General features: G+C 54.0%; 2 protein-coding genes across 5 annotated transcripts in view; both read right to left on the bottom strand.

Moving 5' to 3' along the window:
- Positions 1-7,607, bottom strand: part of ATG16L2 (autophagy related 16 like 2) — a 63,116-nt gene extending 55,509 nt beyond the window's left edge. For all 3 annotated transcript variants that reach the window (XM_073333807.1, XM_073333838.1, XM_073333817.1), the window contains exon 1: positions 7,438-7,607. In XM_073333807.1, the coding sequence (XP_073189908.1) occupies positions 7,438-7,552 (115 nt within the window). In that variant the 5' untranslated portion in view covers positions 7,553-7,607. The remainder of the gene's footprint in view (positions 1-7,437) is intronic.
- A 9,475-nt stretch (positions 7,608-17,082) lies between these two features.
- PDE2A (phosphodiesterase 2A) overlaps positions 17,083-23,557 on the bottom strand; it is a 361,885-nt gene continuing 355,410 nt past the window's right edge. For both annotated transcript variants that reach the window (XM_073333785.1, XM_073333795.1), the window contains one exon: positions 17,083-23,504. In XM_073333785.1, the coding sequence (XP_073189886.1) occupies positions 23,276-23,504 (229 nt within the window). In that variant the 3' untranslated portion in view covers positions 17,083-23,275. The remainder of the gene's footprint in view (positions 23,505-23,557) is intronic.

Genomic DNA, 23,557 nt, shown 5'->3' with positions numbered 1-23,557 from the left:
GCTGGTCTCCATTGGTTTCCACGGGCTTCTGTGGATTTTTGCTGGAGGCCAGAAGCCACCAGCAGCTCAAGATCCTTGTTGCTCTGTTCCAAGTTCTATTTGCCAACCAGAACCAGCTGAAAAATTTCCACTGAAGAGTCAGCAGATTCTAACTCCCATGACCAATCAGAGAGGCTTCATATCTCAGGTAACTGGGTCCTAGACCTAATAGAGCAGCGGTCCCCAAACTTTTCAGGGTCATGCCCTCCCTTACCCCTGTCCATGGTGTGCCCCTACCCTTCCCCTCCCCTCCGCCTCCCGCCAGGAGCCGGAGTCGGGAGCAGGGAGGCCAAGGGCAGGGGGCCGAGGCTGTGGGCAGGTCTGGGCCCGGGAACGGAGCCATGGCCAGCGGCTGAGGCTGGAGGCGGGAACAGGGCTGGGAGCGGAGCTGCAGCTGGGCCGTGGTGAGGACCAGTAGCTGGGCCCTCGGCTGGGTGTGGAGCTGAGGCTGGGGACGGGACTAGGTGCAGGGCCATGGTCGGGGGCAGGGCTAGGTGGCGCTCTCTCCCTGCCTCCCGTGGGGGGCTGGTCCGGGTCCCGCCACACACCCTGGAATCATAGAACTGGAAGGGATCTTGAGAGGTCATCTCGTCCAGTCCCCTGCACTCAAGGCAGGACTAAGTATTATCTAGACCATCCCTGACAGGTGTTTGTCCAACCTGCTCTTAAAAATCCCCAGTGATGGAGATTCCACAACTGCCCTAGGTAATTTATTCCAGTGCTTAACCACTCTGACAGTTAGGAAGTTTTTCCTAATGTCCAACCTAAACCTCCCTTGCTGCAATTTAAGCCCATTGCTTCTTGTCCTAGCCTCAGCAGTTAACGAGAACAATTTTTCTCCTTCCTCCTTGTAACAACCTTTTATGTACTTGAAAACCGTTATCATGTCTCCTCTCAGGCTTCTCGTCTCCAGACTAAACAAACACAAGTTTTTCAATCTTCTCTCATAGGTCCTGTTTTCTAGACCTTTAATCATTTTTGTTGCTCTTCTCTGGACTTTCTCCAATTTGTCCACATCTTTTCTGAAATGTGGCGCCCAGAACTGGACACAATACTCCAGTTGAGGCCTAATCAGCGCAGAACAGAGAGAAAGAATTACTTTTCGTGTCTTGCTTACCATACTCCTGCTAATACATCCCAGAATGACGTTTGCTTTTTTTGCAACAGTGTTACACTGTTGACTCATATTTAGCTTGTGATCCACTATGACCTCTAGATCCCTTTCCACAGGACTCCTTCCTAGGCAGTCATTTCCCATTTTGTATGTGTGCAACTGATTGTTCCTTCCTAAGGGGAGTACTTTGCATTTGTCCTTATTGAATTTCATCCTATTTACTTCAGACCATTTCTTCAGTTTGTCCAGATCATTTTTAATTTTAATCCTATCCTCCAAAGCACTTGCAACCCCTCCCAGCTTGGTATCGTCCACAAACTTGACAAGTGCACTCTCTATGCCATTATCTAAATCATTGATGAAGAAATTGAACAGAACCAGACCCAGAACCGATCTCTGCGGGACCCCACTCGTTATACCCTTCCAGCATGACTGTGAACCACTAATAGCTACTCCCTGGGAACGATTTTCCAACCAGTTATGCACCCACCTTATAGTAGCTCCATCTAGGTAGCATTTTCCTAGTTTGTTTATGAGAAGGTCAGGCAAGACAGTATCAAAAGCCTTACTAAAGTCAAAACAGACCACGTCTACCGCTTCCCCCATATCCATAAGCCTTGTTACCCTGTCAAAGAAAGCTATCAGGTTGGTTAACATGATTTGTTCTTGACAAATCCACACTGACTGTTACTTATCACCTTATTATCTGCTAGGCGTTTGCAAATTGATTGCTTAATTATTTGCTCCAGTATCTTTCCAGGTACAGAAGCTAAGCTGACTGTTCTGTAATTTCCTGGGTTGTCCTTATTTCCCTTCTTATAGATGGGCACTATATTTGCCCTTTTCCAGTCTTCTAATGTTCCTCTGTGCCCCCCAGGGGAGCGCACCCCACAGTTTGAGGGCCTGTAATAGAGCATAGTCAACAGCTTGAGCTGGACCCAGGAGCAAAGAGGGAGCAAGGGCAGAGCATAGAGCACCAGCGTTCATTACGGCAACTTGGACCTTCCAAGAGGTGAGCCAGTGGGAACTAGCTGACGTTTGAGTCCTTTCCAAGACACTCCCTGGCACGGTGCACTCAGTAATGCACTGGTCCCAGGTTGCAGTGGGGGAGATCTAGGTTGGATATTAGGAAACACTATTTCACTAGGAGGGTGTTGAAGCGCTGGAATGGGTTCCCTAGGGAGGTGGTGGAATCTCCATCCTTAGAGGTTTTTAAGGCCTGGCTTGACAAAGCCCTGGCTGGGATGATTTAGTTGGGGATTGGTCCTGCTTTGAGGAGGGAGTTGGACTAGATGACCTCCTGAGGTCTCTTCCCATCCTAATCTTCTATGATTCTATAATGCAGACTGGAAGCTGTGGATCTACATCGGAGAGGAATGGTAAACACCACCGGTGGAAAGACAAGCTGCGCATTACAGCTGTCAGCCGGGCTCAGCTGTGACCATGAAAACCAGCCTGTAAAAAAGGGCACTTCCTGGTGGGTTCTGAGTCACTTTCCAGAGGCCATACAGCAAAGCAATATTGCATAATTTGATGGGGAGGGGTCAAAATTCACGCTCCCCAACTCTGACAGAGAAGCGCTACTGAAAATGAAAGAGAAAAAAATCACCCTCACAGAAGAGAGAATAACTATTGGTTGAAGCAGAATAAACCTCGGTGCACGGAAACGTATTTACATGACTTGGAGAGACCTTTTTTTCCCTTTGACACACAGGAGTTGCTGCACCAGATACAGAGTAATGGTTCGGGTCATCTCTGTTAGCAGCTAATGCCGGATGCCCCCAAGAAAAGCACAATCCCCCTATAACGCCCCCAACTGTGCGGCCCTATAAGAAGTGTCTCCTCAGCCAACTAGCCAGGGATCACTTTGTGACTGGAAGCAGGAGACTGGCCTGCAGGATCTGAGAAAGACCTGCAAGAGCAGGAGACAGGTGGCGGCCCTCTTCCTGAACGTGGGACAGCATTTGAGAGCAGTGAATTTTAAATCCCCCCTCCTTGCATTTTTAACTCCGCCGGACCGTAGCTTAAGGTGGGACAGACGGCAAGGGGATTATGTTACTTCACCCGTTGCAATTCTACAGAGCCTTTTATTGGGGGGATCTCAAAAGACCTGCCAGCAGCAGTGACCCGTCTAGATGAACGAAGAGAACTGGGCGTTCGAAACTCCCAAGTTCTAATCATAACCCGGCCTCGGGGAAGACACTTCAAGTCGGTGTCTCATTTTCCCCCGGCTGTCCAGACACGAACTAGTTCCGTTTTACAACACCCGTGTGACTGTCAGACTCAAAGCAGCACACGCTTGCACCCGTAAAAGTACGGTCATTTCACAGAGGTGGAAACTGACACTCAAAAAGCTTAAGAGACTGTCCAGAGTCACATCGCAAAGTCACTGGAAGAGCTGGAAAGAGAACCCAGGAGTCCTGGCCTATACTGTAACCCTATCTTACTGCAGTGGGATATATCCATCGTATCTGTACCCCATTACTGTTGTATCTGAGCCGCTCACAACCTGTGATGTATTTACCCTCGCTACCTCCCCGTGGGCTAAGTGGTTTTAGTCCTGCTTTACACATGGGAAAGTGAGGCGCAAAGGGACTAAGGCCCATTTCCCCAAAAGTACTTAAAATCAATGGTCATTAGGAGCCTGAACACCTTCATGGACCTGGGCCTAAGCGACCTGCCCGAGATTATATAGGACGTTTCTGGCAGAGCAGGGAACTTAACCCAAGGCTCCCGGGTCACAGGCTAGTGCCCTAACCATTGCACCATCCTTCCTCTCTGGAAATCGGCCTCCTGGAACTGCACCACCAGGCCTAGAGGCTTTGCCCTCCAATTCCCTGGCTGGCAGATCCGCAGCTGATCTTCTTCCTTCTCTCCTCCAGCTAGAGTCGGAAACGGAGACAGAGTGAACTAACATAGGGCATCCAAACTGGATGAGATGAGAAGAGTTTAAAGGGGAATAAACTAGGGCTTTCCCCCCATTATGATTCTGCCTGTGTTTGTTTTTAGGAGTGGGTTTTCCCTGCTCTTTTCTGTGTTTTAGCCCTTCACCATCCCCAAAGTGAAGGATACCTGACTTACTGTACCCCAGACAGGTTTCAGAGTAGCAGCCGTGTTAGTCTGTATCCGCAAAAAGAAAAGGAGGACTTGTGGCACCTTAGAGACTATCAAATTTATTTGAGCATAAGCTTTCATGAGCTAGAGCTCACTTCACCTTTTCTTTTTTTGTACCCCAGACGCCTCTCTCTTACCTAACCCCCAGGGCGCAGAGTCAGAGGGCAAAGCAAAAAACAGGAATAACAACGAAACCTTGTCTACACAACAAGAATGACCTGTTGTTGAAAACGGGCATACGGAAGCGAGCCGAAGCAGTGTTGAACCTGATTTAGATACAAGTGCAGACCGCAGCAGGTTTCAGCAGCGGTTCAGTGCTTCACCGGTGCCTACATCTGTTGTCAGCAACGAAGTGTTTGTATAGAGCAGACCAGTCTGCATCAGACTGACTCAGCCTCCCCTTCTGAGGAGCAGAAAGTGAAAGCACACCCAGACATTCCCTGCCAATCTCAAAACACACACGTCAAGGAAAGAGCTGTGCTCTCCCAAGAGCCTTCTTCCAAGACTCACAGTCTAGCCATCCTTGCAGAGGATACTAGGGCACGTGGTTTTCTTGACACATACTTCACATGCTCTTTTGCTTTGGTTCTGGGGCGCGACACAAAATTAGGGTGAAACCAGATCCAGGATCAGAAATGCAACTGAAGGGCCTGGAAAGCACTTGGAGAGGAAAGGTACAAATGTAAAGACTTATTAGCAATGCAAAAAGATTACAGTAACCTTTGACGCAAAGCAGCCACTTAGCAGGGGTGAGGATGTGAGAAATATTGGATGCCCATCTGAAAAGTGTAAAGCAGATATAGTCATGGACCTGAGCAAAGGAAAAGCCCTAATATACTCAACTCCTATACAGCACTTTTCATCAGCAGATCTCAACACTCTTTCCTAAGGAGGTCAGTACCATTGTACAGATGGGGAAACTGAGGCACTGAGCTCCTCCAATCTATCTCCCTGAGGCCATGGCAGGATTATTCCCTCCAGGACTTTTAAAACTAGACCATACAACCCACAAAAGGTCACAAGGGTGGGGCTTCCACCAAGTCCCCAAGGAGACTATCCCACAGCGATCAATGGGAGATGGTTTCTGGCAGTCACTGAATTTTGGGGTGGGCTTGACCAGGAGACATGGAGGGATCTGGGAAATGACTGTTATTTTGAATAGAAATAGATATATCGAAAATAATCTGAGGTTTAAACAATTGGAACTGGGCAAATGCAAGAATCCAATTCATACAGCTGTTCCCTAACTATGTGATCCTGGGATTTTATCAGTCACCTTGAGCCACCCCCGTACTGTTTATTAGACCCACTCCTTGCAACCTGACTTCAGTTAGACCCTGATCCTGAAAATGTATTCAGAGGCACATCTGAACAGAGCTTCTTACCAGATCAAAGCCTGGGATATCAGCTCTTCAGGGCAGGGATTGCGCTTGTGCATTTGTAGAGCACCTAGCACAATAGGACACCGATCCTGACCGGGGAGCATAAGGGCTGCTTGGTCAAATCCGTCCTGAGATCCCTCTGGTCCCATATCCTGTCACTGACTGCGGCCAGCGCTGGCTGCTTCAGAGGAAGGCGTAGCACCTGTCCCTCCATTAGGTCTCATTCCCGCCTCTAATAATTGGATATTGGATTGAGCCCTGAAACATGATTTAATCTCCCTTTCAAGATGTTTGTTGCTTGCACAAGATGAACAGTTGATAACAACCAGGAAGACTTCTCTGATACGCAACCTAGAGCTCTCCCCTCGGCTAATTTCATCCTTTTGCTTTTACTTTCACCTGCCTTTATCACGCTAAAGCATTCTGCTCCTTCTAGGCCCGGAACAAGCCTTCTTTCTGATGGCCAGGGTCGCAGTTCAGAGCGAGGTCAGCAGAACACGGATCTAACCAACCCCTCACTTTCCTTCTTCCACACCACAGAAACCTTTCTTTCGGCTAGGCGACATCTCGTTTATTTCGCCAGGGGGAGGGTGTGGGAGAGTCAGCAATTCCGGCTGCCTCCAGAATGGGCATTTGACCCGCACATTGCGGCACGGAGAGACACGCCAGGGCACAGAACGCACAAGCGACAGGGTGGGGGGAGGACAAGGACGGCGTCGGAGCTCACGTTTACAAGTCAAAACAGAAGGGCAGAGTTAGGCACAAAACTCTGAGCAAACCACACCTCCCGGCCAGAAAAGGGATATTTATATTTCAAAGGCAGCTACAAAACAAATGACTCATCCAGTGAGAGGCTGAGAGAAGGGGGAAGGGCCAGGACCCGGCTACACAACAGTTTGTTGGGTAACAAAAACTGAAGGTGGCCTTATCCCTTTCCCCTGGCGCTTCAGCCATCACCACACACGAGGGGCTGCTCCTCCTTCAAACGCACCCACTAACCCGAGCCGCAGCGAGTCCTGCCCCTCCCGCAAATCAAGTACACTCCCCCCCCAGGCCTGCACCTACCCCTTTCCCCTCCATCACTGCCTAAAATCCACCCACCCCAGGGTCACACCTACCCGTCTGACCCCTCCCAATCTCCCCCACCCAAAGTCTGCTCCTACCCCGAAGCAGGCAGCCCCCTGAGCTGCACCAACACCATCCCCCGCAGGACTCCAGCTACCCCTTGCCCCCTGCCTTCCCAAATCAACCCCCCCGCCCCAGCTGCAGCTACCCCTCCCAAATCAAACACCTGCTGCCCGAGGGCTCCAGCTACCCCTGTCCCCCTCCCTTCCCAAACCAAACACCCCCTCCCTCTGTCCCCCTAAACCAAACACCCCCTCCCCTCAGGGCACCAGCTACCCCTTGCCCCCTGCCTTCCCAAATCAACCCCCCCACCCCAGCTGCAGCTACCCCTCCCAAATCAAACACCTGCTGCCCGAGGGCTCCAGGTACCCCTGTCCCCCTCCCTTCCCAAACCAAACACCCCCTCCCCCCAGGGCTCCAGCTACCCCTTGCCCCCTGCCTTCCCAAATCAACCCCGCCCCCCCAACCCTGCCCCCCCCTCAAACACCTGCTGCCCTAGGGCTCCAGGTACCCCTGTCCCCCTCCCTTCCCAAACCAAACACCCCCTCCCTCTGTCCCCCTAAACCGAACACCCCCTCCCCAAATCAACCCCCCCCAGGGCGCCAGCTCCCCCTGCCCCCGCCCAGCACGGCGCAGGCGGCCGCCCCGGCCCCGCTCGCTCACAGGCCTGCACCACGTCCAGGAAGCGGCCGCCCTGCGCCCGGTCCCGCAGCTGCAGCTGCCGGACGATGTGACGCTTCCAGGACCTGCCGCCGCCGCTCCCCGCCGCCTCGGCCATGGCTGCGGCCCTGGGCGGCCGGGCTGCGTCCGCGCGGGGAGGGAACCCTCCTGACGTCACCAGCGGGGGAAGCCCCCGGCGGGCCCAGCCCCAGGGAGGGGGCCCTGCTCGGCCCCGCCCCATGCACGGAGCCCGGCCCGCCCCACACCAGAGGGACTGGGGGAGCCTGGCCTGCCCCATGCACGGAGCCCGGCCCACCCCACACCAGAGGGGCTAGAGGGGCCCGGCCTGCCCCGTGCACGGATCCTGGCCCGCCCCACACCAGAGAGGCTAGAGGGGCCCGGCCCGCCCCACACCAGAGGGGCCCGGCCTGCCCCGTGCACGGAGCCCGGCCCGCCCCACACCAGAGAGGCTAGAGGGGCCCGGCCCGCCCCACACCAGAGAGGCTAGAGGGGCCCGGTCTGCCCCACACCAGAGGGGCCCGGCCTGCCCCATGCACGGAGCCCGGCCTGCCCCACACCAGAGAGGCTAGAGGGGCCCGGCCCGCCCCACACCAGAGGGGCCCGGCCTGCCCCGTGCACGGAGCCCGGCCCGGCCCGCCCCACACCAGAGGGGCTAGAGGGGCCCGGTCTGCCCCACACCAGAGGGGCCCGGCCTGCCCCGTGCACGGAGCCCGGCCTGGCCCGCCCCACACCAGAGGGGCTAGAGGGGCCCGGTCTGCCCCGTGCACGGAGCCCGGCCCGGCCCGCCCCACACCAGAGAGGCTAGAGGGGCCCGGCCCGCCCCACACCAGAGGGGCTAGAGGGGCCCGTCCCGCCCTGTGCACGGAGCCTGGCCCGCCCCACACCAGAGGGGCTAGAGGGGCCCGTCCCGCCCTGTGCACGGAGCCTGGCCCGCCCCACACCAGAGGGGCTAGAGGGGCCCGGCCTGCCCTGTGCATGGAGCCCGGCCCGCCCCACACCAGAGGGGCTGGAGGAGCCCGGCTGCCCCATGCACAGAGCCCGGCCCACCCCGCAGCGGAGGGGCTGCAGTCTGGCCTGGCCCCAGCAGGAGAAGGGGAGCTGAGTGCAGGACGCTGGGCTGGGTAGACCCCCCACACACACACTGACCCTGCTTGACCCTAAAGGGCAGGAGACCATCGCAGGGGCCGTGTGGCTCTCTGAGCCCCAGGCCCATCTCTGGGGCAGGCACCGCCCGCACTGGCCCTGTTCCCTCGGGGAGCCCAGCCTGGCCGGAGCTTTGCACATCCCAGATCATGCCCCCGGGGCTGGCAAGGGCACATGCTGTGGCCAGGCTGCCTGGGCAGCAGGGACAGAAGCCCCGTTCTTCTCTGTGCTGCGCGCCCCCGGGCCGTGGCCCCACTCCAGCAACCACAGCCTAATGGCTTTCTGTAGGGCCCTTCACAGGTGGGTCCCAGACTGTGCCGTGAGCGCCAACCACCAGAGAATTATTTTCTCTCCGTTGATCTGGACCACGTTAGTTTGTAACCCCCATGTAGACATGTCGGAGAACTGTGGACAGGAACCAAAGCCACCGATCTGAACAGCCAGCCTGGAAGGGCTCAGTGCTAGACCCAGCCGCTCCCAGTTCTGCGATTGGAGCCCATCTTCAGTGAATGTCCTTCTAGGGATCCAGCTCTCCCCAGTGGCTCTCAAATGGAGCAAGTGTAGCGTGGGACCCAACCTCAGGGCAGGCAGTTAAGAACCAGGGCACAAACCCCAAACTGGCAGTGAGTTCTATACGTAGATTTCACCAACCAAGTATCAAGTGTAAACTCCTCAGGCACTAAAGTGGCCTAACTGTGGAGTCACAGACAGTCCCTGTGGGTACTCTGATCTGTCTCGCCATGCAGGCGAGCCTGCCTTTGCGATAGATGGTCCCTTACACCAACGATCACAGCAACATTCAGGTTACTCCCAGTCTCAAAGGGTCAGTCACCCCGGTCTGCTCAACCTAAGATCTTTACACCGAAGACAATGCTTTTAGCCAATCCTGTAAGAAACTATATACAGATTTATTAAATAGGAAAAGGAACGAGAGTTATTGGCAAGGTTAAAGCAGGTAAGCAGAGACACAAATGAGTTGCAATCTTAAGTTTCAAAAGGTAATAGAAGTGCCTATAATAAGCAAGCTCTGTTTAGGGCTAACCCAGGCTAAGCACTGAGGACCTCTTGCTTATGCCTGGTAAACCTGCCCCCAATTCCAAGCAGCACAGAGATACTCTTAGCATTGTGCTCTGAGCTGCAAGCTCAGCTGATGGGAGGAATCCCCTTGCTTGACCCATCTTCACGTGGTGTGGAGGGCAAAACAACAAATGTCTTCCGTCCTCCTTATCATCCTACAATAGTCTGTCTGGTGTCGCTGGACCCATGAGGCAGGACGTAACACTTTCGGTTGCAGATCAGCACTTTGCACCAGTCAATGTCTCTCTCCTGTTTGGCGATTTACACAGTCACAGAGGCTTACCATACAACTGCTCAACTATTACCTTCCAATAGGGGATAGAGCTGTTATAGGTGAGATTAATGAAGGCTGCGACTCACAAGCATTCAATAACTTCTAAGCACGAACCATTGTCGTTCAAATACCTATTTTAACAACACTGCCACAACAGGCGAGCCAGCCTGATTCCAGCTCGGCATTTGCCAGTGTTCATCTGAGGCATGGGGTCCTTGGCATGAGCTGGCACCTGGTCTGCCAGCGTCACATTCCCAGTGCAAAAATGGTGAAGGGACTCTTGAATATGCCTCAGGGTTCCCTATTCTTGATAAGGCACCTGCCACTACGTTTTCTTTTCCCTTGCTATGAGCTATTACCATGTCATACTCCTGCAGAGCTAGCCTGCAGTGTAATGCCTCAAATTGGTCCGTGTGGCTTGGTGCAACCATATTACAATATGTTAGAATAGGTTAGAGAATTGTTTAGTAAAATTTCAGTAAAATGATTGGTTAAAGTAGAGCTAAGCAGGACTTAAGTTTCACTATATGAACTGGGGTCCAAGAAGGAGACCAGCAGAAGGAAAGAAGAATAAGAAAAGGGAAAGACCTGGAAGAAGAAGAAGAACTCGCCTCTAAGACACAGCCTAAGATCAGAACTGCCAAGAATCCTCTGCACGACCACAATGTGAAGCGACCACAATCCAGATGAGACTGACCTTGCCTGGCCAAAAGGGAAAGTCCGTCTGCATGATCAGGATTGGTTAGCACAGCACTGTATGCTTAGCATGTGTATTCTGCTTGATAATTATTAATAAATAGAGGATAAGGATATTACTGTGTAGGGCTCTTTCATTGATAAAAGGTCCTGCAACTCCGCAAAGAGTACACCCTGAGCCCTAGGAACTGGGTAAGGGTGGGTACTTAAATTAACAGGGTTACGCCTCGAGACCTAGGAACTGGGTAAAGGTGGGTGCCCCTAGAGTGTGTGAGTAACAGAGAATTTTGTGCAGGTAACATTTCCATTATGCAGATAAGGTGTAAATTGTTTAATAGCCTAAACTATGGCATAACATTCTCTCTCGATGACAGCATAGTTCTGTTTGGTGGGGGTCAACTTTTTACTTAAGAAGTCAACGGGGGGGCTCTTGTCCTCCACCCCAGCCTGCATTAGCCCTGTGCCTAACCCAACATTAGAAGCATCAGTGCACACCACAAAGGGTTTGCTGAATTCGGGGCTTATGAAAACTGGCTCTGTAGACAAAGCCTTTTGCATGTCCTTGAAGCCTTCCTCCCAGGCCTCAGTCTGCATCACACAGTCTGGCTTCCCCTTTTTTGTAAGGTTTGTTATGGGGGCACAATTTCATTAACTCCCTTTACAAACCTCCAGTAATAGCTGACCAGACCAATAAAGGATTGGATCTGCTTCTTGGTTTGTGCAACAGACCAATTTTGAACGGCTTCTTAAAGACTCAGTGTGAACAAACCCACTGCACCACCTTGTGTCCTCAATCAGGTACCTCCCCGGCCCCCATCTTGCCTTTGGACACCGTGACAGTGAGGCTGGCTTCTCTAAGCCTCTGCAATACCATTCCCATGTGGCTCAGGTGGTCTTCCAGGGATCACTAAAAATAGCCAAGTCGTGTACATAGGCCCTGGCGAAGACCTGTAAGCCCTGCAGTACCTCACTGACAAGCCTCTGAAAGGTAGCCCTGCACTAATTAATCCAAAGGGCATAACCTTAAACTCAGATCGGCCAGATTCCACTACAGAAGCTGACTTCCTGGGCATCAGAATCTAAAGGAATTTGCCAATATCTGCGAGTCCAATCCAGAGTGCTAATGAATTTTGCTTCCCCGGTAGATCTAGCAGGTCCGCTGTCTGTGGTGTAGGGTAAGGGTCAGATTGGGTGATGATGTTGACTAGATATGACCAGGGGTATTTCTGCCTGTTTAGATTTCGGTTCCATAATCCCCACCATTTGCTCTGACCCCATAACCATGGGAGTGGAACATCCAAATCCAGCGTAAAGGCTCTTTTTCATTGTAAACCAACATGCTTTACCAGTGATATCAGCCAATGAGAATGCACCTTTCTTTAGAAAAGAACTGAAGTACAAATGGGAAAAGTTGATTACGATCAATGATTGAGGCTTTCCACTTGGTGATTTAAATAGCCTTGATTTAAACCAATCCACCCTGCCCCTAACAGCACCATGTGCTGGGACTCTGTGTGGGGGTCCACTGCCCCCCCCATTGGGCTCTGCCCCCCCATCCTAAGTGAACCCCTCTGGGTGTCAATCTGAATGGCACCTTAGGGAGCAGGGGGAGCAGCACCAGGCTGGGAGGTCCCTAGCCTGAGTCTGGGCCATGCAACAATGTGGGGATAATAGTGGGGGGCTGGAGTCCGGACACAGAGTGGGGACTGGGGCCAGGACCTGGGGGAGTTCAGGATACAGCTGAGGTGGGGAGCTAGGAAAAGAGGGGACAGGAAGCAGAGCCTAGGGCAGATGGGGTTGGGGGACAGGACACAGTGAGGAGCACCTGTGGGGTAGGAGGGCTGGGGAGGGGGACAGATAAGGTGGGAGATAGCTAGGAGGCAGGACTCTTAGTGGCAGATGGGCTATGACATGGGGGGGAGGGGGAGATGGTGGCAGGCCCTTGGGGGGCCTGGGCAGGGGCAGCTGGGGTGGGGGTAGGACATGGGGGCACAGAGGGGCAGATGGGGGGCAGGGGATGCTATTTACCTGGTCACTGCCTGTCCTGGGTGGCCCATGTCCGGGGAGAGGCTGCTGGCGGGTAGGCCATGCTCAGGGCTCCCCCAAGTAGCACCCGCTGGGCTGGGCCCTCCAGCGTCATGGTCTGAGCCCAAGCCTTGGTGTGTGTTAGGGCGCTCGTCGATCGGGCACCCTGCTGACCCGCCTCACCAGGGATCTTAGTGTGCTTCGCTCTCAGCCCGTTTCACAGAGGACGAGAGCAAGGCGCATTCAGGAACAGCTAAAGACCATTAGCCTGCACTGCGACCGGCTAGTGTGGGGGTATGTCACACTCTAGGAGTCCGGGCAGACTAGTGCGGGGTCCAGCATACCTCCGTTCGTGTGGGGGTACATCACACCTACGCTAGCGGGGGGGTATGTCACACCGCAGCAAGTGCTGGGCAGGCTAGTACGGGGGTACATCACACCCACCTAATGCAGGGGTACGTCACACCTTAGTTAATGGGGGGGTACGTCACACCCCAGGAGTGTGGGACAGGCTAGTGCAGGAGTACATCACACCCCAGCTAGTGCAGGGCAGGCTCGTGTTGGGGTACATCACACCCCAGCTAGTGCGGGGGTACGTTACACCCCGACTTGACGCATCTCTGCCGACTGCCCCACTTGCTGATGCCTAGAGCAGCCTCTGGCTAAACCGCTGCGTGTGGTGGTCAGGGAGCCAGGCCTGTGTAAACAAAGAGGAACCCCCCGACTCTAACCCCAGTGGCTCCCCTAATGGGCCCAGCCCAGCCCTGCAGACCGGTGAGCCATGCAGGCCAAGGGGCATCACCCAGGGGCCAGCAGGCAGCTGAGGATATTTCCGTCATCCCTGTGAACTGAACCCCCCCCCCCCCCGCCAATGGGCTGAGTCTCTTCAGGGATTCGGGGGGCAAGACTGAGTGTGTTTCTTCCTTCCTTGTCCATCCCCCCCCCCCCCCCAGCAAGGGTGCTGTGTTGCTGGGGTGTGACTCCTTCTCCTTGGGGCGTCTCTATATGGCTCCTTGCTGGCCCCAGCCTGCCCTGGGCGCTCCCTGGAGATGGGGGTTGCTCCCCATGTCAGAGGCCAGGTGTTCCCCGTCCTGTTCTGTCTGCTTCTGGGACTCCACAGAGAGACTTTCGAGGGCAAGCGTTGCTGAGCAAACAGGCCTTGTTCTGAGCACGTGCTGGGGCTCCGGCGCCCCACAACCCCCTCGCTGACCCCACCACTCACACCCCTCCTGGGGGGCAGTGGGGGGGCTTGGCCACAGCCTGCCCCCCTCAAGGGCTCACTGTTGGATGGGGTTTATTGACTTGGCTGCTGCTGGGCCCAGGGGCTGGACGAGCTGCTCCTGCTTTGGTGCGGGAGCCAGAGACATCAGGGGGGGCAGAAGGCCCAGGTCCCTGCCCCAGAGGCTGGGACCCACCCCTCCGGGGAGCGAAACGGGGCAGCTGCCCTGTGCTGCTGGGACAGAGACTCGCCCGCACTCGCGTGGCGTTCGTGGGGTTTCTCAGCCCCGTCTCCCCTCCGGGACGTCAGGAAACTGAGTTGCCCGAGAGGGGAGGTGGGGGAAGAGAGGGTAGGACGAGACTGGCCCCCTGACACCGCCGGGCAGCCTCAGAGAGCGGAGGCGGGCGCCGGCTTAGCTCATGATTAGTCATCTCTAGCTGCGGGTGTCAGTTCGAAAGAGCCCAGCGCTGCCAGCCAGGGTAAGGTGTGTGCATATGTCTGGGGGTGGGGAGGCCCTGGTCTCCTCTTCTGGGCAGGAAGCCATCACCAGAGAGCCCCAACTGACAGGGCCAGGGCAGTTGTTCCCCACCGCCCTTCCGGCCAGATTGGGCCTGCTTCCCCCGATCCTCCATGCACCCCGGTTTCTGGCTCACTCACCCCCGATGCAGCCTCCTCTGAGCAGCCCAGCTGGGAGCCTGAATGGACCGGCTATTGTGTGTCTGCTACCACTGCCCCCTAGGGGACCTCACTCCTAACCTGGGCCCAAGGGCATGCCTCCTTCTTTTGTTTTACCTTACATAATGTGTTAAAAGTAACTTTAGAAACACTCACTTGCCTCCAGCACGAAGCTGAGCAAACGAGACACTCCGGGAAGACGAAAGAGCAGAGGCTTAACAAGTGTTTAAGTATTGAGAAGACAAGACACCGTTACTGTTAGACCCAGGATATCACCTGGGGACGCCGTGAGCCAGGGACAGATTTGGCCCCTGCATCGTTCCACGAAAGAATCGGTAGGATCCCACTGTCTGTACAATGTGTGGGGGGATTCTGAACAGCTGGAAGCTCTGCTCATCGCTTGGCCATTCAGTGTCTCTCTGCTGCCGTATGAGTTTGCATCCACGCCATTCCTGCTAAGTTTCAGAGTAACAGCCGTGTTAGTCTGTATTCGCAAAAAGAAAAGGAGGACTTGTGGCACCTTAGAGACTAACCAATTTATTTGAGCATGAGCTTTCGTGAGCTACAGCTCACTTCATCGGATGCACACTGTGGAAACTGCAGAAGACATTATATACACAGAGACCATGAAACAATACCTCCTCCCACCCCACTCTCCTGCTGGTAATAGCTTATCTAAAGTGATCATCAAGTTGGGCCATTTCCAGCACAAATCCAGGTTTTCTCACCCTCCGCCCCCCCCCCCACAAACTCACTCTCCTGCTGGTAAAAGGGGGGTGGGGGGGTGAGAAAACCTGTATTTGTGCTGGAAATGGCCCGCCTTGATTTTCATACACATTTTAAAGAGAATGGTCACTTTGGATGGGCTATTACCAGCAGGAGAGTGAGTTTGTTGGGGGGGGGGGGCGGAGGGTGAGAAAACCTGGATTTGTGCTGGAAATGGCCCAACTTGATGATCACTTTAGATAAGCTATTACCAGCAGGAGAGGGGGGTGGGAGGAGGTATTGTTTCATGGTCTCTGTGTATATAATGTCTTCTGCAGTTTCCACAGTATGCATCCGATGAAGTGAGCTGTAGCTCACGAAAGCTCATGCTCAAATAAATTGGTTAGTCTCTAAGGTGCCACAAGTCCTCCTTTTCTTATTCCTGCTAAGGTTATTCTCAGAAGGGCCAGTACCTTCAGAGGTACGGATCTACCGCTCCAGCTGGCTATTTCGCCCTAGTGTGAGAGCAGGGATAGCATTCAGAGCTTCCTGCTCTGAAAGGACAGGAGCCTACCACATGACAGAAAGGAAAATCTCCTTTTGCTAAGGGTAGCATAGGGTCTATGACACCTAGTTGAGCAGCACTGATTTCATCTGTAGAGGACAGCGACACACATGTACACCAGCTGGCTCAGAACGGTTTGTAGTGTTGGCCTGATTTTCAGACATACTAAGCTTGTCCAGTCGCACTGGTTGCTAAACTTCTAATGGCCTGTAATACTAGGTGGGGAGGGCGCTGAGTTACTACAGAGAATTCTCTCCCAGGGTCTGGGTGGTGGGTCTCACCTACACGCTCAGGGTCTAATTGATCCCCATATCTGGGGTCAGGAGCGAATTTCCCCCCAGTCAGATGAGTAGAGACCCTGGTGGGGTTTTGCCTTCCTCTGCAGCACGGGGCACGGGTCACTTGCAGGTTTAAACTAGTGTAAATGGTGGATTCTCTGTAACTCAAAGTCTTTAAATCATGATTTGAGGTTGTCAGTGCCTGAGCCAGAGGTTCGGGGTCTGTTCCAGGAAAGGGTGGGTGAGCCTGCAAAGTGCAGGAGGTCAGATTAGATGATCATGATGGTCCCTTCTGGCCTTAAAGTTTACGAGTCTAGGAGACATAGACTCTGTCAGCATTTCCATTACCAAGTAACATGACAGACTCCCAATAGGTTTCAGAGTAGCAGCCGTGTTAGTCTGTATTTGCAAAAAGAAAAGGAGTACTTGTGGCACCTTAGAGACTAACCAATTTATTTGAGCATGAGCTTTCGTGCGAAAGCTCATGTTCAAATTTATTGGTTCAAAATAAATAGTCTCTAAGGTGCCACAAGTCCTCCTTTTCTTTTTGAGACTCCCAATACTATGCCTTAAACTGCCTTGGAGACATCGGTGAAGACTGGAGTGGACTTTTTGAAACCTCTGTAGCCTCTGGGCAGCTATCCCCTAACACCTAGAGTGACCAGATGTCCCGTTTTTAAAGGGACAGTCCTGTTTTTTGGGACTTTTTCTTATATAGGCGCCTATTACCCACTCCATCCCCCGTCCCTTGCTATCTGGTCACCCTACTAACACCATCATCAGTCAGGTCTGCTGACTGAGAGGGAAGAGCCCCACCTATTGTATAACCAACACCACTTGGGACCCTGCCCCCCAGAACTGAAACAGGCCAGCTCCTGTTTAGCTGAGACCCGACACATCAAACCAGCCAGCCATGTGCCTTGCGATCAGCCACTTGGTCCCCACGCAGAATAAAAAGCAGACACTGGAGATCGGCGTATGAAATTTATTAGGAAAAAAATTCCCCATTTTTTTCCCCTTCACAACTATTTAAGGGAGAAAAACAAAATGAAACCCCAGAACAACCAATGTAATAAGAAGACAGAAAAGCTGGAAAATATTTCACACACACACACACGCTAGGTAAGAGATCCCCTACAAACCGGCCGGGCTTTACAGTATCTACAGGTGGCTATGTACAAGGGAGAGAGAGAAAAAGAACCACACTTACATACAAAGCAACATTAAAACCAGCAAGGGTGCAAAACACAGCCACAGCTTGGAAGCAGCCACTTCACATTTTGGTTTGGTTTGTTGCCTCCGCTTTTATACAGCGCCAGGGGAATCCGAGTGGCAACTACGCAGCGAGGTGTGGATGTTGGTGCGTCTGTGACACCCCCCCCCCCTTCCCCTTCGCTCTTTTGTGCTCGCAAGTGAGCGGAAGGAAGGGAGCACCTGGCCCGGGTCCCAGCTCTTGCTTCATTTGCAGGAAAGTGTCCGAATAGAAAAGGACCAGGCTGCGGGGGAAAAGCGCTGATGTCCGCAGGTAAGCTAGCAGTGGTGGCATTCTCCAAGGGGGAAATCAGGCCAGCACAAGTTCTATGCACCCCCTAAGTCCTAGTGCTTCGTTATGCACAGGCCTTACACAGGGGTGAATTTCACCCTCTGTTTTTATTTACACATCTCCAGTGGAGAAAAAAGGGATAGATTTGACCACTGATTCCCCCGCCCCATGTTATGCGCCCTTTTTCAGCATGCCACCAATGGATAAGTCAGACCCTTAGAAACTATCATTAAAACCACGTTACCGCAAGTTTACGTACGCCGTCAACTTTGCTCTTCACGCAGCGGAAGATGGAGTGTCGATAAATAATTTCCCATTCCCAAACAATGGCTATAATACAATGTGGTGGTTACAAATTAATTACAAGCACTGCCCGATAAAATCGAATGGAGCGTAACAATCAGAGTAAGCTTTGTTTTCAGGGTTGGGAGGTTTTTTTGCCTTTAGGGGTTTGTTTGTTTTTTTTTCAATTTCTTTGCTATCTTCCCCTCTGCAAATACTTACAGTTGTTCTAAGAGGGATTGTGGTAGAAAGAAATAGACGTACTCCTATACAAAGCTATCAGCCAACATTCACATTTAGTAACTACGCAAGGTCCTACCAAGTATTTTATACAAAGCATCTTTCTAAAGGCAACTCTGAATAGGTAAGGCAAATGAATACATGTTTTCGGTTAGCATCCTTGTCTTCAGAGTCTCCCACTGTTCCCCACATACATCAGCACACACGACATATATTCAAAGAAACATACAATTAAAAAAAGACCCCGAGGAAAACCTGTATGTAGCCCAAATCCACAAGAAATTCATACCCACAGCATGAGCCAATGTCTGGTCGCTGGATGGTGCGCAGAGCAGGTAGGGATGACACCCATGTGTACTGCATGTCGCTGAAGACCAGATGTTCCTACATTTACACACTGCAGTGCTCATCCACCCACAGGATCCAGACAACCCTGCCCTTCCTCCCCAGGTAAATAGTCCAGCTGCTGATTACACTGATGCACTTTGGTAGCCCTTTCCATTCGAGGCTCTCAAAGCCTGAATAATGGTTCCAGCCTCAGAGCAGCTCCTGTGAGATAAGAGAGTCATTGATGGGGAAACTGAGGCACGGGGAGAGAGAAAGTGATTTGCCTGAAGTCGCGCAGTAAGTCAGTGGCAAAGCCAGGAATAGCATCCTCATTTAGGACACAATCTGCTGCCCTAAACACCAGCTCCCTCTTTTTCCCCATGCTGAGCGCTGCTCTGGGATAGAAACCTGCAGCATGGTCTCCAGGACTCTAAGCCTCAGCTGCTGTGTTTACCAGCATGGGTATTTACCGGCCCGATGTGCTTCTGACTGGGATTTCCCCCGCTTTACAGCACTGAAAATTCTCCTCAGCAGTTCGGGCTCCATTCCCGCAGACCGAAAGGGAAGACAGAGCGCGCAGTACAAAAAACGTTGAAAGATGGCGTGCAATGTGGACCGAAGCAAAGGGAATGGTGGGATGCGAACCGATGCATCACAGGGCGTTGGGACAGGACCCAGAATGCCCCGCCCCCTTCCCACAAGCCACAGCGCCAGAATGGGAAGAGGTGTTCGATGGGATAGCTGCCCATCGTGCACCGCTCCCAATGCCACGGCAAGTGCCACAAATGTGGCCGGGCCAGTGCGCTTGCAGCTGTCAGTGTGGACAGACTGCAGCGCTTTCCCTACTGCGCCCTACGAAGGCGGGTTTAACTCACAGCGCTCTACCGCTGCACGTGTAGCCGTGCCCGGAGATTAAACACACCCGGCAGCTCCTACCGCTCCTCAGCCGTAGGTTTTAAGGCCAGATCGGACCATTGTCACCACAGAGTCTGAGCCCCCACGTAACACAGGCCAGTCAACGCTCTTGAGACACTCAGCAGTGAGTATTGGGTAAGGCCATCATCCTCCTCCTCCACCAAACATTTATGTAACTCCACCCCCGTGCTGACACCCCACAGCCAGTATGCGAAGACTCCTGCCGCCAGGTCGGCGTCAGATGGCTTTGGTGGAGGTTCGCCAGGCTCGCTATTTCAGAAGGTGCTGCTTTAGCAAAGCAAAGGGACCAGTTGTTGTGAAATACGCCCCTGTGGCCTGCTTGTGCCTTCGAAATAGGGTTTAGCTGGGACTTGTGCCAGTGTAACCCACACACCTCCTGGGTGTGGTGTTCTGTCCCCCCCAGCGACACCCAGACCACTTAGAGATTAATGAGTCTGCTGCAGCCTTAGCTAAGAGCCAGGCGGCTTTTAGCTCACGTGGGACAGTCTCATGCACTAAGCTCCAGAGGCCCCAGGTTTGATCCCATCTGCCGACAACCGGGGTCTGTCGGTGTTACACCAGCACTCTGCACAGGGTGAATTTCACCCCCTAGGGACAGCCACACTTGGTTCATTGTGATCAATGCAGTTTGCAGTGTCGGGGACCCCAGGGCCACGCTAGCCTACCTCCATGTTTTGCAGTATCCGTTATTGGGGAAGAGCCTGGGTTCTCTGGACTTGCTACAAAAAACGACACAAGACCAGCTGACACCACCTGGCCACATTCTCTTTGGAGACTCTTCTGCCTCTAGATGGTGGCGCTCTCCTGTAGCTCCCATTCCTCTCTTTATCTGGAGGACTGCGTGGAGCAGGGGTTAGGGTTAGGGGTTAGGGGCCTAGGCCAAAAAAGGCAGAGCTGAGGGAGACCTTGGATCGGGGCTCTGGACTGTTTCAACTCGATGGGGCCAACCCATAAGCCCAGATCTGGCTCTAAACTTTCCGAAAGGTTGGGGCTCTTCAGTGTAGGGTGTTTAGCTTTGGGCCATCTCTCGTACAGGGGTTAGAGAGAGGAAGTCCCATCCATCCATCAAATCCAGCTCACGACAAAGGCGAGATGTAATCCTCAACCGTGGATGCCACAGTCCTTCTGCTCCTGCTTCTTGGTCTTCATCTGGGTTCCTCACCCTCTGCTGATGGCCCTCGAGCACCGCCAGTGGTGGGAATTATGTCATCACCGCACAGAGCTGTTTACGCCGTCAGCTGGGAGACCAAGGAGCCCCTGGCCGTGGAGATCCCAGACCCTGTTCCCATGCTAATGCCCCTTGTGAGAAAGAATCAAGTTGAGCATGCAGAAGACAAGTGAGAAAGCAGCAGACTGGCCTCTGCGCGGAGTGATATCCTGGGGGGAACAGCCGGGGCGAAATCCTGGCCCTACTGAAGTCAATGGCACAAACCCACTGATTTCAGTGGGGCCAGGAATCCAGCCCAGGCCGTTCAGTGTCTTCCCAAGAAGGAGGAACAGCACCCAGGCCTATGTACACTAGTGACTGCTGCGATTGGCAGGGGAAGATGACGTGGGAAAGGATTTAAAGGCCCACACGGACTCCACCAGCAGGCCTGTCCTCTGATCAATAGCAAACGAAACCGGCAAGTGCTTCAGCACCAGATGTCCTCTTGAGTGAGAACGTGGGACCAGTGGGACCAGGCCATGCAGGAGACAGGGCTCTGCCCCCTCTATCGTCTGTTTCCCTGAAGGCTGGGACACCTCGCCCCCGTGACGATCATTTGCTCAGCAGATGATTTGTTCCTCAGAGTCCACGGGCAGCTGGGACGGGCTGGCCACAACACTACAGTACCGGCCTTGGGAAGAAAGTCCGTATTTCCTGCTTTCCTGGCGACCACCTGAACGCTTTGCTGCAGCTCTGCCACTCACGGGCCCGAGACCTTACGCAGTCCGTGGAGTCAGTCGGAATTCAAGGCATATAGCGGGGAAAGCGCCAGGTTAGGGTCTGTGAGTGCGACACGCGGGTACGTAGCTAGCAAGCTGTACGCTCGGTGGCTGGCGCGTTTCTCTCCCTGCTGCAGTCCTGCCATCCCCCGAGTCACTTAGACCCGTCGGCCCCAGGCCACTAACACAGCGGGTGCAGCAGAAAAGAGACCGGTGAGCGGGTCAATAAAAGGCCTGAAGGAGGCTTAAAACCCCGCCAGCGTCCACAGGAAATGCTGCCCCCGGCACATTTCAGACGGCGTGTGTGACACATGCCCTCCGGATTCTGTGTCCAACCTAGGCCTCTAAATAACCTCCGTGCTGGCCCCGCTAGACAAGGTACAGGCGGCCCGTGCATCTGGTGAAGGGTGCAGAGTGCTATCTGGCTCCCTGCGCTCCGGCTCTGCGCCATTGCTCAGGGAACACCACTGCTCAGGGAGACACTGCTTGGCAGATGCCTTCTGGAACCGGCACGCCCCATCAAGGGCAGCCGGGGCACGTCTGCGTGGTCGGCTGCTGGCTCGGCTGGGTATCTGCAGGGCACACCTGGGTACCGGGACCTTCTCTGCTAAAGCCTCCAAAGGGCAGGTTTCAATTACAAAGGCAGTGATGGGCCAAGATGTGGGCGAAGGGGAAAGTGCTCTGTGCTGACGTCACTGGATGTGCGTCTGCTTACACCGGGCGTGGCTCTGGCCCCGCAGATGCCCCCTTCTGAGATCACAAGCTGGCAGTGATCATGCGCAGGCGTTTCTGCTCAGCAGTTAGAGGCATGTGCATGGATCAGGGGCGTTTTATGGCCTGCAGACTCCAGTCTCTCCTCTCCTGCAGTGTCCCCTCAGGACAGGTTTCCCTGTCGGACGGCTTTGTGCTCCTCTCTGGATCTAAACACCCTTCCTCTGCCCTCCACCACTGCGAGACAGCAGGAGGCGGCTGGCCCTGGATCCGAGAGCAGGGAGGCTGTCATTGGGAGGAGAGCAGCCGTGAGCCTGTGCTTGGAAGTACGGGACCTGTCATGCCTGACTGCCTGGAGGTCAGAAAAACACATCGTGCTCTCAGCCAGACATCCCCGGAGCAAAGACCCGGTTCTACGGCCCTACTGCTCCGCGCCCACAGGTACGTTCACGAGGACGCGCCACACGTGATTTCTCCCGGCCATTCGTCTCTGCAACCCTCGGGAACATTTCCGCTCTCCTTGGCGACTGGCCCCCTCTCCTTTCCGTCCCTGCCTGCCTGCACAGCTCTCCCCTGTCCCAGCCTCACGGGCCATGTAACTCCCCATTCAACAGCCAGGGTTTGCAGATCAGCCTGCAGGAAAACCTCTCCCCCCACCCTGAAGCAGCCAGCGGCGAAAGTCCTCCATGTCGGTCAGCCCGTGAAATTCAGCTCTCAGGAGGGCGTGAAGCATGAGACCCTGGTCTGGGAAGTGAGGGCAGCCGTGCTCAGAGGAGAAGGGCAGCCTCAGGCCTTCTCAAAGCACACACTCTCCCTGGTCCTGGCGAACCCCTTTCTGTTCCCAGCGCAGACACCGAGCCCTGGAGCCATTGAAAAGCGATGGTCCCCGTACAGAAGGGGATGAGGGAAGTGCGGTTCATTTCAATGTACAGCAAAAGGAGTCCAAGGAATAACGCCCGCCCCCCGGCATCCAAAAGAGCACGTGGGTGAGTGTCCTGAACAGGTGTGAATCAGAGCCGCCGTCTCACCCGCGGGGCTAGGCACGGCCTGGGGGGGACCGTGACTGCAGAGAACGCACTGGACAAATAAGGATTTATCAAAACCAGCTCCCTCTTTCCTTTGGATCCAGGAGAAAAGGGACAAAGTCGCTGGGTTTGTCAATCTGTCACCCCCTCCCCCCCCAGCAGTGAGGAGAACCTCATTGCGCCACCGTCTCCATGTGTCCCTCCGAGTCCAGGCAGCCGTTCATCTTGGCGCTCTCCCTGTCCATCCCCTGCAGGTCGTACTCCTCATCCAGGAAGTCCAGCGAGTTGTTGCTGGGGAGGCCCCTGATGGTGAATTTGTGAGACACTTTGGTCCACTGCTCCCTGTTGCTGGCCACCCTCTCATACAGCTCGGTGGCTCTCGGGAACAGGTCCTGGAGCAGCCTGGGGGACAAGGAGAATGCCCGTCAGCAGGAGGGGTAGCGAGCCATAGCCCC

The sequence above is a fragment of the Lepidochelys kempii genome, chromosome 1, assembly GCF_965140265.1.
Source record: "Lepidochelys kempii isolate rLepKem1 chromosome 1, rLepKem1.hap2, whole genome shotgun sequence".
Taxonomy (NCBI): domain Eukaryota; kingdom Metazoa; phylum Chordata; order Testudines; family Cheloniidae; genus Lepidochelys; species Lepidochelys kempii.
This window is presented reverse-complemented; position numbering and strand designations above follow the sequence as displayed.